Below are 17,958 nucleotides of genomic sequence, written 5' to 3'. Positions count from 1 at the left end.
TTGAGCGTATTGATTTCTTGCTGCAACTTCAAATACATCTTGTCTTCTGTTCAGATCTGTATCCTGGATCAACCTCCGATGCTGCAATTGTGGACCATTGTGGCATCTTAGAGAAGTTGCAAGCTGGTGATATGATACTGGCCGACAAAGGATTCAATATATTTGATAAACTTCCAAATGGCGTAACCCTTAATATCCCACCTTTTCTTACCAACAAGTCTCATTTCACAAAGGAGGAAGCTCAGTTATGTTATAAAATAGGAAGAAGCAGAATCCACGTAGAGCGGGCAAACGAGAGAATAAAGAACTTTGAAATTCTGAGTCATATACCATCACAGTATAGACACCTATCCACCAAAATATTTCAACTTTGTGTGGCCCTTGTGAATTTGCAAGCCCCCCTTTTGAAAGAGATTGCAGAAAAGTATGACATTGAAGAACCTACTCAGTAGGTCAATGTTATTTATATATAACTAACTATACATGTATATCTAGAATCTGCAAATGTCTAGGTAGTACAATGTACTTGATTTTCTATGCACATAACCATGCACGTTTGATAATATACATGTAAAGTTGGGTACTTTAATTATGTGGTATGGCTAAAAAAAGCTTTTGAGCCATCATATCATTTATAATGTTTATTCATTATACAATGGACATATAAACAAAGATTTACAGACCAGTGCTTAAAAAAGGTAATACAAATCTATTGAATTCCATCAAAGCTAAAATTTTATCACGTTCTTTTTGATAATTTTAAATGATCTTCATATGTTGATATATTTATGAGAAAAGTAAAAAGATCAGTTTTTAGTAGTTTAAGATTAGTTCACACAATCTTGCCATAGAAAAAGGTCAACACTTATCTATTCCAATACATCATGTACATGAAAGACTTTGTTATATTGTACCACTGCAGCATAAATACAAAGTTTTTTTCCCCAGCTTACTAAAAATATACATGTAATCATTTGAGATCAATTTTTGAAAGAATTTTGTATATATGTTTTCATAGAATGAATTTTTCAAAAATTTCAAATACTCTGACGGCTAACTTTTGTTTAATAAATAGTATATTTATGATAGTGCTGAGTGTAACTCACTCATTCATTAACAAATGTACATCCTACAGAAAAAATGCACTATCTTGGGTCTCAGAATTTTTCCTTTTATGTTGATATGAATTTTAATATTCTGATATGTTATAAAAATAATCTGTTCTGCATATGTTGGGCCTTTGCCAGTTATTGTAATTATATAATGATTCAGCAAACAATAATTGTACATGTATACTAATGGTCTTGTAAAAAGAATGTTGAAATAATGAAAATAAAAATTTTGGAATCATTTAAAAGGACTGGATGGTTGTGGCCATTTAAAGGATGTATTGATCTTTTTTAAGAAGAAAAGTTCTGTATAAAGATATCAGAAAATATCTAAATATTTTAAAGCTAAAATATATGGATCTTTTCTATACAAAATAATAGTTTAAAACTTCAAAATCCGACGGGTCATTTGTTAACCACTATGAGTCCTTAATATTACAAACTTGGCAGAAACACTTTATAATAGAACTCGATCATGCTCGAGATGTTTGGTGACCATGACACATCTTTCTCAATGCGAACAACTTGAATGTCTGAGTCCACACTACTAAATCACAGCACTGTGTTCCTGTCAGGTACAACTGTCCTTGGATCTGGTGCCAATAATCATGTTTTGTCCTGAGGTGGAGTGAACTTTCACTTGGATTACAATCTAAAAACGTAAATAAAATTTCATTTATTGACATGGAATGGTGGAGACAGCATGTAAACAATATGTTTTGACATAATTGCACTCCAATAATATTCAGAATGTAGTGCAAGTTACTTAAATCTTACAATAAACATTAATAATTCATCTATCAAACCTTTTAATAATGCCTAAGAAGTATGCATACATGTATATATTCATACATGTATTACAATATACTTAAATCATGTGAGCAATTCAAGATTAAATCCCTTACAATATAAATTCAGAGTTTTTTTTAATTCTGTAAAACTAGCTAGCTTACCAAGAAAGAAATCCTTAACATTTGAACAAGCTTCTTTGATTGTCATTGATCTGGCAGAAAATGGGCATTTCACCTCAACAATGTCAGGTGACACTAATGTTGACTTGTTTTCTTGTTGATGCACTCTTTCAGTAATATCCTTTGGACTTCCTTGGACAAAACCATCTGGAGAGGCTCCAAGTACCTCAGACTCATGAAGCCATATTCCTGTGAAAATATTTAAATTTCAATCATTTAAAGAAGTTGTATCTGTTTGGCAACAATAAGTGCTGTATTTTTTTTTTCTCAACTTTCATGATAATAATGTGACTTAAACATTTAAAGGCAGGATATCAATATAATTTATTTATTGGTAAATAATCTATCAAGACTGACATAATTTTTAACAAATGAAAATTGCACAAGAATGATAGAAATTTCAAACTTGATAAACTATTACTATCCTTATAAAACTTACCTGTCTCTAAAACATTTACTTCAAAGAGCTTGCAGTATTCTTGTATTGCAGTCTTTTCATGGGCAAGCCCCCACTGGATTGGTGCTCTTTTTTCCAAGTTGTATGCACTCAGTAGTCTCTTTTTCAAGGACACATTTAACCTAAAAATATTTCAAATGTATTTTTGAATGCTCTAAATCTTGTTATTTAAAAAAAAAAGATAGAAAAACAGATCCCTAAATTAAACTACTGTAGTTTAATCATTATTTGAATAACACCATTTTTTGTCAATTTTGTTATTTACCAGATCCACAAAATCAGAAGATCAATAAGTAAGAAACATGGCTTTTTCAAACATGGTCAGGGCTACTGTTGAAGAATTTACATATCCTCAAAAGTGTGTGATTTACAAAATTCATGAAAACTGATAATCATGTATACACTATGTATCTTTAAACATTTAATTATGCATCTTTACTTATGTGGTTGAGGAGACATGCACGGAGTGTTCATTAAAAATTATACCTGTTTTTTCGAATTGCTGTAACAATTTGTCCAAAATTTGAAGCTGTGAAACGAAGCTTGCGAACTTTAGCCCACATAATATTTTCTCGCTGTCCTATAGTAATCCATGCAGTTTGAATAACTTTCTCTGGCGACATTGTAAGCTTCCCCCTAAAATCATGGTTTTTAGATAGTGTAAAATGATTCTGTTAGAAGCTATACATAACATTTCATGAAAAAAAACCCTGAGATATGTACAATGGGATTGTGTAAGTTAATTTGATATTATAATATTATTGAAACAGTTTAATCTAAGAGCGATATCAGATTATTAGGTTTAAACATACCTTAAAAAGGATTCTTTGCATTCAGCATTCAAAAATTCTTTGCTTTGGAATATATCTTGTATCAGGACAACAGGAATATCCTCTGTCACAGCCTCTTTTGATAATATCCAGTGCATTGCTGCACAAATAAATTAAATCAGAAATATTTCAGTATGAAATAAAATTCACAAAGTGCATGTTTCTGTTAGCAATTAACTAATCAGAATGTTGTTAAATGAGAAGGTTCAGTTTTTGCTCTTTGGTGATTGAAAGTACATACATTGAAATTGAATATACGACATGAATTTGTATAAATACAAATATGCTTGATTTATTTTCATTAAAACTTTATGACCATGGCTTAAAAAAAATGAATAACATTAATATCAAGTTCAAATATAGAAGTTCCAAATACACAAAAAGTATCTCATAAATAATAAATCTGAAAGAAAAGTTAAAAAAAACCCACTGTATTAACCAATTTAAAAAACTGGCAATGAATACATCCAATATAAGAAAATATTCAAAGGGAACAAATTGAACGTGAACTGGTGAACCTGTAAATCTGCCTAACTGGCCAAGTTGATTATAAAATATGATCTGTCTTCATCCGTCACCTCACGTTTCAATGCTCTATATGTGTGTGTGATATTTTATATTTGTATTTTAGATATAAATAATTTTTACTCAAATCATGCAATCTTTGTTGAAACTTTCCTTTGAAAATAAATGAACTACATGTACCTGTATCCTGGCTGTTTTGGTGGAAATAATTCCTCCATGGTTGTTGTCACCTTCGGCTGCGCTGACTTTGGATGTTTTATCCAACTGCATTTTACATCAGTTTTACTTGCCTTCTTATACCTGCAATATTTATAAAGAATTAAAAAAAAAATGATGGAAAAGCAACTGAATATACAGCAATAATGAGGAATGAATGTAGCATTTTATAATTATATCTGAAGAGTTTCACTCATTATTTACTTAAGTTCTCTTACACATCAAAATTGAATAGATTGTCCATATTGATTTAAAAACATAAACAATGTTTTACAATTATATACTATACACTTGCCCATAAAGGAGAGCTGCTGCCACGTGATGACACTTATAACGTCCCATAGGACACTCACATGAGGATGACTCCACAACACCATTATCTTCAGATTCAAGGAATATCTATTGCACATTATAACATTAAATTAAAAAGGATAACTTATATGTATCTATACACTTGTCATTCTTAACATATATAAAATTTATACAACTTCACACACACAATCTAATCATATGCTATAATACATAGGCTTACAAACTTGTTTACAATTACATAGCATAGGTTACGTATGATTGTACGATCATCGATAAATAACGTTAGGCAAATGTTTTGCTTCGTTTTCAAGTATGTTTATATTCATTCAAAGAGCAATCATTCATAAATTAAATGAAAAATTGTTTTATCGAAAGAGTTATCAGTATTATGTATGCGAGTTTATAAATCTACAACCAACCTGCACTTTGTAATGTGTCCCTCATTGATGCCTGAACATTCGCAGTTATCACACGCAACTCGTCAAACGTGAATCGGAGAACCCTCTGAGACTCCACTGCAGCTTCACTTTTCCTTTTAATCTTTGTTAAACCTTCAACATAGTTTGCCCAATACAATATGGACAAGGCCACTTCGCTTGAGGTACCCGGAAGTTATTAATCTCGTCAAATCTCGTCGGTCAGCTGACGAGACTTACAGACCCTATTCCATGGCTTATGATATTTGATTAAAAGTGAGTATTTTAATAAAGTAAAATGAGTCGCAACTGTAATCCCTCAAATTAAATATTTCCTTTGAAGGTAACCTTAACATCCTGAATTGCTATTTATGTTGAACATTTTTACTTCATAAATAATACTTGTACAGAACATAACTTTTTGAGTTTTTCAGATGTAAAATTCATTCATAGAAATCTGTTCAGATGTTAAAATAATTATCAAATCGAAAGTTTTTCTTTTCTAAAGCTAGCGGAGAATTTTTAATTGAAGTAATTATCTCCATTGGCTTTGTCTTCTAAATCATGGAATGAATACCTCCTTAGAGGAGTTTTGTTTTGATTGCAATTTACAGCTGTGATTTGGTGGCAATTATCTCTTCCCTACAAAAGAGAACTTACTTAATGACACACACATTCTTTTTCTTCATTATTGATCAAACAACAAAGATTGAAATATAATAAATGTGTGTTTCATAACTCAATAGACCTTAGAGGGTTGGGACAAAATTTAGAGAAACACAAAACAAAAAATTCAAATTTTACATGATGACTAGAAAGAAACTAAATTATTATTATTATCAAGCCAATCATTTATTTGCTTGTAAACATTAACTTAAGATTTTGCATAATTGAAGGATTGAGGATATGTTTTGCAATAAAAATAAAAAAACAGTAAAATGGGGAGGTAGTGGTGAACAATATATCATGAATGTGTATTATATAAGTAATTGAATGTAACTGAAAAAGTAATTGAAATTACATGGCGTTTTTTCCGTGTAATTAATTACAGTCAATTACAATTACTTTTTTCAATTACCCCATCCCTGGCCTGGACAAGATTGCAATGACACAGACGGACAAGGTTATTCCTTTAACCCCCCCCCCCCTCCTTAGGGCCGACCTTAAATAATGTTTGTTTGTCCTCTTCCGACTCAGGATGAAAATTTTGGGTCGGTAAGTAGTTTGGATTTTTTTCTAAGAAAATTTCAACATCAATGCTGAATTATCAAAATCTATTATCCGGAATGCATAAAAAATAATTATTTCCTGGAGGAAAACGGCAACCAAGAAATTGTTTAAAGATGGCCTAAACTTATTTTTTTATGTTTTCATTTCTACTGGCATTCAACAATCAAACTAGGAAATAACCCATACATGCACTGAAATAAAAGCACATCAAACAAGATATATATATTATTGTGTAATTGCTTGTCCAGACTATTTTGGAAAATATTTTTTTTCTCATTTTAAGGACAGATGATACAAACATTTATCAAAAATCTTGAAAATAACTTAAGTCGTGCTTATATAAGTAAAATGAGTAATTGAATAGATTTTAACTTTTCATTCAAAATGTCAAAGGATGGGATTTAAAGTGACAAAATGCTTTATACATTAATAAAGATGGTTGCAGAAATGTAGAATTTTGACCACCATCATGATCATAGAAAATTGCAACTTCTGAATATTTTAGAAATATATTATTTGTATCATTTACAACCAAAATAGGTCAAAAAATATATACCAATCCAGGCATCCGTTTGTTTTGTTTGTATAATCTGTCTTTAATTTGAATTCTTTAACTCTAATCAGACACAACATTCTCAATAATTTCAAAAACTTCCTCAGCACTGGCTCTTTGAAAAACATATTGAAAATGAATTTCCTCAACAGAAAAAAAATGTAATGTACATTGGCAACAATATCACTGATCACTTTGTTGCTGCGACCTTTAAGGATCCAATTTTAAGAAAGAAGTACATGTATCATCTAACAATTTTGTACGTAAGTCATATAGTTTTTCTTTTAATTTTCATTCTTTACAGGTCATGTCCTGCAGTATGTACTGGAGGCTCCTCAAAGATATCCACAGCCATCACTAAGGGATTCCTCTTCTAAGTCCAGAACTGCAACAGTGTCAGAGGGACACTTACCACATTCACTGTTGTGCTTGCAGTTATCACAGCACAAACACAAGCTAGTGCATTTGTAATTGTGGTATCTTCTGGTGTGAAATGTTCCAGTAAAAATTGACGTCTACACGATTTAAACAGAATTCTCTTGTGTGATTATCAGTTGCAACAGTACTTATATCAGCTGGTAAAAGTAAATAATAGACACGGATGAATTTCCATCCCTTCGAACACGTCCACTCTGTTGCATGTATCCTTGAATACTGTGAGGAGCCCCCGCCCTTTGGACAATAACACGTACGTCGGATACATTCACCCCCATACCAAATGCAGTTGTTGCTATAACAGCTTGCAATCTAAAGCATCTTGCTATCAGTGTTACAAAATGTGTCCATTATGATCGTTTTGTTTTTTAAGCAGTAGAATGATGAGACATTGCAAAAAGACGTTTTTTTGCTGAACATGTCCCAATGTAGTTTTCGGAATCAAGCTGGTTCATTAGATATTGATAAATGAGTCCAGAACATTTTCATGTTTCTGCGTTAATAAATACATTTCGGGGTATTCTCTTTTATTACATGAGTGTCATAACACAACCACGAGAAACATTCATTTATGCTTGCTGGAACTTTAATGCACACATGCTCTACATCTGGCCTGTCACAATTCAAGAAAATTCTATATGCATAACATTTCTGATTTTTTTTTCTATCAGACTGTATGGCAGTAGCAGTTAAGGCTAACATATTAGCATAAGGAAGCAAACTTCTCAGTTCTGCTAATCTAGAGTAATCCGTTCTGACCTCTTTACCCCTAGAAAAAATGACAGTTGTGCCCAGTATCAGTCCTATTATAGATCTATTTATGTAAGAAAGCTATAAAATTATCTTTATATTATTATTTGTAGAATTTCCATTATTTCATTTTTTTAAAAAAAAAAAAGTTTTACAGAAAACATGGTATCAGTACTAGACAGTTTTAGTTGCAGGTAGAAAATAGCAAGATATTAATAATATCTTGACATTATCAAAGGAATCTGTTTAATCAGGCGCATGCTTTCTGTGTAATATAGGTTGTTTAAAAGAAATAAAGGTGTGATATTGAACAGATGATGCATCAATACAGTATGAGAGTAGATATGTTTTTATTATATACCGAACTGTGTATCACTCAATTTTAATACTGTTGTTGTTTTTATACAATCATTTGATGGTGTGAAATGACTTTCTGAATAACCACACTGTGGTATTTGGATATTTCACTAGAAAAAAACGTAATCTAACAACAAAGCTTTGATTGATTGTATGTTGTTTTACGTCCCATTCGGGAATTTTTCACTCAAATAGATACGTCACCATTTACCAGTGAAGGGCTTCAAATTTAGACCTTTACTCGGCACTCGGGGCCATTGAGTATTGAGGGTTCTTTATCGTGCCAAAGCCTACCGTGACACGGGGCCTCGGTTTTTAAGGTCTCATCCGAAAGACCTACAACATTTCACTTCAGATTGCCGAGCGCTTGGCGAAGGAACAGCTATTACCTTGTTTTTTAATGACTTACCCAAACAAAAATACTATAGTTAACTATAGTAAATCAAATTGTCAAAGTTAATTATCACTATAGTAAATCAAAGTTTTCAAAGTGATCACTAAAGTGTCGTAGTGATCACCATAGTAAATCAAAGTTTTCAAAGTTGTCACTATTATAAAAGTATATCAAAGTTTTCACCATAGTAAATCAAAGTTTTCATAGTGATCACTATAGTGAATCAAAGTTTTCAAAGTGATCACTATAGGGTCATAGTGATCACTACAGTAAATCACAGTTTTCAAAGTTATCACTATAGTAAATCAAAGCGTCAAAGTTATCACTATAGTTAACTATAGTTTTCATAATGTCAAAGTTATCACTATAGTTAGCTATAGTATTTTTTTGTTAGGGTAGGTCAGTCGCGGCCGTGATTCGAACACATGACCTTTCGATCACGTAGCAAACGCTCCATCGACTGAGCTACTGTGACGGTCAACACTTTATGATAAACTGATGACTTAAACTTTTCAATAGTCAACTTCCCTTGCTTATGCAGCAGTTTACCCTTATTACCTGCATATAAGGTCTATATCTCTCAGTTGATTCGATACGCAAGAGCATACTCTACGTATGAATCATTCTGAGTTTCCGCCATTGGTTGGGAACGTGAAGATAACAAAGAAAGATTAAGTCATAAACAGACACTTCCCAACGCGTTATCTTGAATAGAACGTTCTATTTGTTATTCCTACATTAAAATAGTTCTCCAACTGACATAATCCTAATTTCCAGCGGATCGTGATTTGTTTATACTATAACGAGATCGCTTAGCACAATGAACTTCCGTTGCAGATCTTTTTGCGGGAAAGGAGAGCGGATCATACGTCATTATACCCCACGCAACAAGTTGGGGGGGGGTGTAATGTTTTTGACCCGTCCGTCCGTCAGTCAGTCCGTCAGTCCTGTTTTTTGTTAGCGCAACTCCTCATAAACCGCTGCACAGAATTTGGTTAAACTTTGCAGATATTTAGCACACAATGTGTAGATGTGCATATTACCATAAAATTTTGATTCCTTTATTTTTCTGGGAATTTCGGCACTTTTCAACTTAGATTTTTGGCCATATCCTGAATATAGAGATGAACAGATTGTCAGCGCAACTCCTCATAAACAGCTGCACAGAATTTCGTCAAACTTTGCATATATTTAGCACACAATGTGTAAATGTGCATATTACCAGGAAATTCCGATTGCTTTATTTTTCTGGGAATTTCGGCACTTTTCAACTTAGATTTTTAGCCATATCTTGAATATAGAGATGAACAGTTTGTCAGCGCAACTCCTCACAAACCGCTGCACAGAATTTCGTCAAACTTTGCAGATATTTAGGACACAATGTGTAGATGTGCATATTACCAGGAAATTATGATTCCTTTATTTTTCTGGGAATTTCGGCACTTTTCAACTTAGATTTTTGGCCATATCTTGAATAGAGATGAATAGTTTGTCAGCGCAACTCCTCACAAACCGCTGCACAGAATTTCGTCAAACTTTGCAGATATTTAGGACACAATGTGTAGATGTGCATATTTCCAGGAAATTCTGATTCCTTTATTTTTCTGGGAATTTCGGCACTTTTCAACTTAGATTTTTTGCCATATCTTGAAAATAGAGATGAACAGTTTTTCAGCGCAACTCCTCATAAACGGCTGCACAGAATTTAGTCAAACTTTGCAGATATTTAGTACACAGTGTGTAGATGTGCATATTACCAGGAAATTCCGATTCCATTATTTTTGCCCAAAGAGTTTTGCCTATTATTGAAGAAACTTTCCAGCTAGGATATAAGGAAATCCACTGGAATCAGCTTTTGTAATGAAATTTATGTGAAATATTTTATAACCTTAAAAGACCCGATTGATTTTGAGATCAAATTATTATAATGATTTAACACACACGCACACACACAATCTTAGATAGTTCTCTCCCCCCAAATTGGTGCTTTGCCTTAAATAATTTCATAAGTACAGTATATAAACAAATTCATATGACTACATCATAATTTTGTTTCCATCAATTATTTAAATGTGCAAATTGTCATGTGTTGGACATGGACTTACAGACATGGACTTACACTCATTAACAAATAGAAATCACTGAGGAATTTAAATAACAGTTTGTTAGCATAACTCCTGCACTGAATTTCCTGAAACTTTGTAGGTATTTCAGACATAATGTATAGATTTGTATATTACCAAGAAATTTTAATTCCATTATTTATCTAGAAACTTCAGCCCAATTAAATTTGTAACATACAAAGATTTGAATGTCCTTATATGCAAGAAGTTTTGATGTGATGATTTTTTGCAAGTAATGCCCCTTTTTGAATTATACTGTGTATTTAAAATGCACTGTGCCATTCATTACGTGTTGCATTGTCGAGTTTTGGGGGAGCGTGGAGTATGTGAGCTTGCTCACTTTTTCTTTCATTTCTCTACCAACGAAATACGATATAAACAGCGGTCAGCTGTTTCAGCTGTTCATCTGCAGCATTTTGATCATTGTCTTAATTGACGTGGACAGCGCAAATATTGGGGAAAATGGAAACCCAAAGCAGATGTGTAAATAATTAATCCCGAATTAATTTATTGGTGTAATATGCAGGTCCGTGGTCATTTGTATTTCGTCTTCTTTCGTTTTCCAGAGTTGAGTTCTGGTGTAAATTACAAGAATTAAGTAAGTAATATTAGAACGAGTGCAGATTATTGATGATACAATGAACATGAATTATAAAAAGATTGATGACACCTTTGTATGCTGACTAGTATCTACTACGAAGATGACAGCTTACGGATACGTGTAGAATTTGGAACGTGTTGGTGACATGGTGCAAGGAAAATAAACAATAAAACAGCGCATCACTCTTTTTGTGACAAAATATATACCTGCAATTGACCCTTGGTGTTTTCTACTTTGTTCTGATTTATTTAATCTCGCTGGCACTCAATAGATTTACGTATTTTTACATAATCAGTTTTGTTTACTGGATCGCCATTTGGTAAAGCCACACTTCCGGTGAAGAAGTCACCAAAGGTATGACGTCAAGTTGGGTACTACGTCATGATTTATATTGGTAACATTGGGGTTCCGGTGAAAATAGTATATATATATATATATATATATATATATATATATATATACCAAGATTTACCAGTTGGAGTCGGGGGACGAGTGGTAATAACACACGTTGAGAATTGAGAGAAACAAGTAAGAAAATGTAAGTTTGGGCAACAGTTTCTATTAGACACCAAACATAACTAGATAACCGTAATAAACAGTCTGTTGGGTGCCAGTGATTTTTATCCTCCCCCCTCCCTTTTTCCTTCCGTTTAAGTTCGTCCTGCATAATCATATGGAAATATAACAAACCAACTAAGATTTATTGGTATTAAAATATATTTCATATTGTACCAATCTCTATAATATTCTCTCAAATAAATGAATTGAAACTTGCAAAAGTTATTATTTTGTTGACAACAGTACTACATTGAAAGTCTCGGGTACGTTACAAATTTTGGTGGCAGCGGTGGATCCTGTAATTTTTTTTTCGGGATCCAGTGGTCGAATCTACACTTCATTTGTCCTGAAATTAAACAAAACAAAGAAATATAAGTAAATCACATTAGGTTATAAAAAAAAATATCATGGCAGACTCTCCTGACGATGAAGTTCAGTTCAATGCCGTTCGAGGTGACGATGATGAGCAGTTACAAGTCCACAGTGAAGATGAAGAATCGAAATCAGAGTTACGTATTGGTCAAGGTGATGTTATGGATGAATGCGATGGAAGATACATAGATAGAATGATGAGACCTGTTTCACCTGGTATACGCCCACCTTCTCTGAAACCAGAAACGTATGACGGCAGTGCCGATTGGGACGAATATTTATGCCACTTCCAGGTTTGTGCTGAATTAGGGAAATGGGAAAACAGAGAAAAGGTTCTAGCTTTGTCAGCAAGTTTAAGGTAATTATCCATACCACGTTAAATAACGCTATATGACGTTATTCAAGTCAGTGACGTTATTACGTCAATGCCCGACGCTTATTCTATCAAAATGGCAGACGCCAATATCACTTACCGAGATAAGAAAGGTTAATTCATTTCCAAAATAAAAGGCAGAAAAACTACTATGTTCGGTTATTTCCGGAGTGCATGATCGGAGGAGAGTTTAATTTTAGATGCTTTGTCAAACCGAAAGTTGATTATAAGAACAAAGATGACATGGGAAGGTTGACTCAAAAAGACTTTGACAATCAGGTCGCTTTTTTTTGTCTCTGTAAGTTGAAGAAATACAGAGTAACAAATAAATGGTTCTCTTGTCGAATGTCAATATCGTTTGCTTATGCTTTACATAGTACATAACCAACCACGGCTATAGCTAAGTATTGACGTACAAGTATACTTTGCTTCAATATTTCAACTTTAAAATTTCTATTTTCTCTTCTTGATTGTTGGAATTATAACATCGTCCTCGAAAATTGTCCTCAGAAATAGACTCAGGTTTTGAAAAAAATTGAGTAATGGAAAACTTAATTTGCAAAACTTAATTTGCAATATATAAAAATGTTCTGTTATTTGGTATACTTGCACTGAAATATTGAATATTTCTTGATAAAAACAGAATATTTCATCTAAAGTAGGAAAGGATATTGATGCATTTTTTTTTACATGCATATTGTTTCCTTAATAGACACAACATACTGAAGATTTTGAAAAATACTTTTTAAAGCTAGTGCACATTAGCCTTACCAGTTTTGTTGTGCTGTGGGTAGTGTATAAGTGCACTTGACTAGTGAAACAGGTGTCCTGGGTTCGATTCCCGGTCCAGCCATGCAATTTCTCCATTGTTAATTTGAGATTTAATTATATATATATATATATATATATATATATATATATATATATATATATATATATATATATATATATATATATATATATAACAGTAATGTTTCATAAGTGATATTAACTGACTTGGCAAACCTGTCTGACTGTCTGAGTGTCTTGAATATTTCATGAATTGTATGCATCTTTCCTTATAAATTCATCTCTTTCTCCACTAGGTATATCTGAGCAAATTTTTAAAAAGTTTCCGAATTGTTTCTGCATTGATGATATAGATTAAATTACAAATGTGTCATCTATATTTAATTAATTAGAAAAAAGTCGGAACAGACCCGGGGGGGGGTCTAATATCAGAAAGGGAGGGGGGGGGGTCCTGTCCTCAAAGACCTGTGAATGGTATAATATATTACAGTAGATAGTAGATACTAGTAGCTAATAAGACAATGGGGATGTCTAGTGTACTATTCTAGATCATAATTTTATGTATTATAATAATTATAGGTGTGGTCAGACTTGAACCCACAAATCTCAATATATGACAGTAACAAAGAAGAGATTAGATAATAAATAGGAATGCCTATGAGATCGTAGTGGGTAATTAAAAAAGAATAAGTAAAAAGTGCGATGAAGGGATAAAATTTCAATCAGATAAATTCAACTCTCTTTGACATTCTAAGGGCTTATAATGTTATAATTGTATAATTAGGTTGTTTATGCATGGTTCTTAATCATTCAAAAAACAAAAAAACAAAAATATGACTTCAGTTTTGATTTATATTTCATGGATTTATGTCAAGAGTGTGATTTTTTATTTGAATGAAAAATTATTATTTTTATTTTTATTTTTTTTTTCACAATTAGTCATATTTTTTTTTCTGGTTATGTCACCCTTTTAGTGACTCTAATTTTAATTTACAAAATGATATACATTAAATGAGAAAAAAAATTACATGTACGTATACATATCATTGCTGACATTTCATTTCTATACATATGCTTATATATCATTGTATAATATTTTTTATAAATAAAATAAGGATCATAGATGAAATATCTTAATTTATATACTTCTCAAAATACATACACAAAGAAAATCATATTTGGTCAGCTAACTTTTTTAAAAGGTGGTAATTTAATTGAACACTTTTTGCATCCTTTGCTACTAAATAATACTGATATAATGATGATTTTAAAAAAGATAACATTGCATGTGCATTTACATTTTCATTTTGTAATCTACATTTCATTTTATACTTGTATATTTTGTAACCTACAATTGATATGACATTATTAAAAATTTTTGTTGTTTCGTTAAACTCATTAAAAAATCCTACAACAATATTTTTCCAGGATATATTTAATTTCAATATTTTTGATATTTTTTCCCATAATCTTTTTGAATCCGAACATTCTAAAATTAAATGTTCAATATATTCTACTTGTCCACAACTTGTACAATTTTTCCCCACCTCTTTATTCCATTTACTTACATTATAATTACAATTCAGCTGGTTATGTAAAAGTTTAAAATTGAATTCTGCTATCTGTTTATCAAATACATTTAATATCTTAGCTGTATAAATATTTTTCCATTGACCATTTGTTATATTGAATTCTTTTGACCACTTCGTTTCCATTATTGGCTTTTGCTTCTTTTTAGAAAGTAGAATTTTATAATAAAATCCTGATTTTTCAAATTCTGGGTTTCTACTTTTTCCTTGAAAATAAAAATAGGGTTTTTGTATATTAGTGTTTTTTACATTACAGTAATCTATATTTAGCTTTTTAATTGCTTTTTTCATTATTAGATATTCACATAAGTAATTACTTTTTGATTCAATGATCTCTTTTACATCCGTAATATCTTTCATACCTTCTGTTGTAAACAGATCTTTTACGTATAGAACACCACTTCTTGCCCAGTTTTTTAGATATAGTGGTTTATTGTTGTGTTTAATGAAACTGTTTAACCATAAGTTTTCTGTAATTTTATTACGCGGTGATAACGATTTACATTCGTTAAAACTACAGAAAATATTCTTGTAAAATTTCGAGAATTTGTTTAAAACGTTGAAATCATTCGGATTTATAATATTACTACGTAACAGGTATTCAAAGTTTATTCCATAACTTTTTAATGCGTTATCTAAAAAAATTCTAAGCGTAGAGTTCTCATTGTAGAGCCTTTTGATCCATCCGGCTTTTACGCTTTTAAGTTTGCATTCGATATCTATTAAACCAAGACCACCCTCATTTATTGGCCTTATAAGTGCATTGCGTTTAATTCCCTCTCTCTTATTCCATAAAAAATTGTAAATAATTTTATTTATACTTTTAATGTATTCGACATCTGGATTTTCGAGAACTGTAAACACATATAATAATTTAGACACTATGAGTGAATTAATAACGGTACATTTTCCGAAAAAAGTTAAGCTTCTTGTTCTCCATGAATCTAATATTTTTTCAAATTCTTTAAGCTTATGCAACCAATTTTTTTCATTATTAGATATTTTGTCGTGTCCTAAGAAAATTCCGAGTGATTTAATAGGTTTATTTGTCATTTTAATTCCTTCTATATCCTCTCGTGTGTTTTTAAGGGGTCCCAAGAGAATACCCTCTGTTTTTTCTAAATTTAACTTAGTACCAGACATTTTCCCAAAAGATTGTATAACTTTAATAGACGCTTTTAAGGATTCAGTATTTTTCATTGGCAAAGTGCAATCATCTGCATGTTGTAAACATTTTATTTCGTCTGAGTGTCCAATTTTGAAACCTTGTATACTTTCAGAGGCATTTATTTTTAATACCATGATTTCAATAACAAAAAGAAAGAGCAATGCTGAGACGGACATCCTTGCCTAATGCCTCTTGACATTGTACATTTTCTAGTTAACCAGTTATTATTTTTAACATGAAAATAAGGTTTTGTGTATAAAATTTTTATCCATCTTAGGAAATTTTCTCCAAAATTGAATTTTTTAAGAGTTTGAAACAAGAAGTTCCATTCAACTGAATCAAAAGCTTTTTGGAAATCGGCAAACAATAGTATTCCTTCTTCATTGTTTTCTTCACAATAATCGTATATATCTAGTATTAACCTTGCATTTTCACCAATAAATCTTCCTTTGATATATCCAGTTTGATTTTTATTAATGAGTTTGTCCATAATCATTTGTAGTCTCTTTGCAAATACGAAGGCTATTATTTTATAGTCGCAATTTGTTAAACTAATAGGACGATAGTTATCAAGATTTATTAAGCTCCCTTTTTTTGTGTATGAGTGATAGAACAGAAGATCTCTGCGTAAATGATAATTCGCCTACCTCGAAGGATCTCAATAGGCTTTCATATAAATAAACTTTTACATATTTCCAAAACATCTTATAAAATTCCACGGGAATACCGTCTAATCCCGGTGATTTATTCAATTTCATATTAAATACAGCTTCTGCACATTCTTCAATTTCAGGAATTTTATCGCAATTTTCTCTATCTTCATCAGATAGGTAATTAGTAAGTTCCGTTTCTTGCAAATATTGATTAATATCGTTTACTGATATATTGCTAGACGAATATAGTTTTTCATAGTAGGAACTTAGTGCATTTAAAATGTCTTGAGTTTCATAAACACAGTTATCTCCCACTGATAATTTATTTATGACATTATGTGATTGGTGTTTATTTTCTAATCTTAAGAAATAAGATGTGTTTTTTTCTCCGTCGTCAATCCAACGAGCTTTGGCTCTCACCCTGGCCCCCTTTGATTTATATGCATATAACTTATCTAGTTCTTTTTCCAAATTTCTTTTAAATATCATATTTATATCATCAGACTTAGACATTTCAATTTCTTCAATTTCTTTTTCTATTCGTTTAATTCTATTTTTTACGCTTTTGTTTTTCGATTTAGAATATTCAATGCATAGCTCTTTTATTTGATATTTGATCATTTCCCATCTTATTTGTGGATCTGTTTGGTTGCTAATATTTTCAGGTAGATCTTCAAAGAAGTTTTTGATAATGTTACAAAATTCCACGTCTTGTAAAATCGACGTATTCATTTTCCAGTAACCATTACCTCTATTATTTTTCGATATAGTACAGTAAAAAATAAATGATCTATGGTCGCTCATTCTAGTATTTGAAACATCTGGAGGTTTTCTAAGTAATATCTTTTCAACCGGATAACATAAATTTTCCGCAGTGAATATGTAATCAATTCTACTTTTAGGTTTATTACTTGAATCGCACCATGTATTTCCTTCTTTTTCAGGATTAATTTTTTCCCATAAATCTGTCAGCCGAAATTTAAACTTTAAATCATTAATCATTTTAGAACATTTGCTCTTTGCATTGTACAAGGAATTAAAATCCCCAACTAAAATTATGTTTTGTTCATTTAAACAATATTGAGAAACCCATGATGCAAGTTTTTTGAAAAATTTACATCTCTCATCTTCTGAATTTGGTGCATATATATTAACTAGAGTTATAACATTTTTTTCA

The 17,958-nt window shown here is 31.5% G+C and overlaps 1 protein-coding gene across 1 annotated transcript; it reads right to left on the bottom strand.

The window, feature by feature from the left end:
- Positions 1 to 1,514: 1,514 nt before the first annotated feature.
- LOC133206297 (uncharacterized) lies at positions 1,515 to 3,465 on the bottom strand. Its single transcript, XM_061342246.1, has 5 exons — positions 3,350 to 3,465; positions 3,024 to 3,173; positions 2,520 to 2,659; positions 2,063 to 2,269; positions 1,515 to 1,761 (listed from the first exon to the last, which is right to left on the bottom strand). The coding sequence occupies exons 1-5, from the start codon at positions 3,463 to 3,465 to the stop codon at positions 1,583 to 1,585; spliced, it is 792 nt and encodes a 263-aa protein (XP_061198230.1). The 3' UTR covers positions 1,515 to 1,582.
- Positions 3,466 to 17,958: the final 14,493 nt, after the last annotated feature.

This window comes from Saccostrea echinata, unplaced genomic scaffold (genome assembly GCF_033153115.1).
Source record: "Saccostrea echinata isolate AGI-Se365-2 ecotype Australia unplaced genomic scaffold, CSIRO_AGI_Sech_v1 ptg000054l, whole genome shotgun sequence".
Taxonomy (NCBI): Eukaryota; Metazoa; Mollusca; class Bivalvia; order Ostreida; family Ostreidae; genus Saccostrea; species Saccostrea echinata.
The sequence above is the reverse complement of the archived record's forward strand: the minus strand, read 5'-3'. Positions and strand labels throughout refer to the sequence as shown.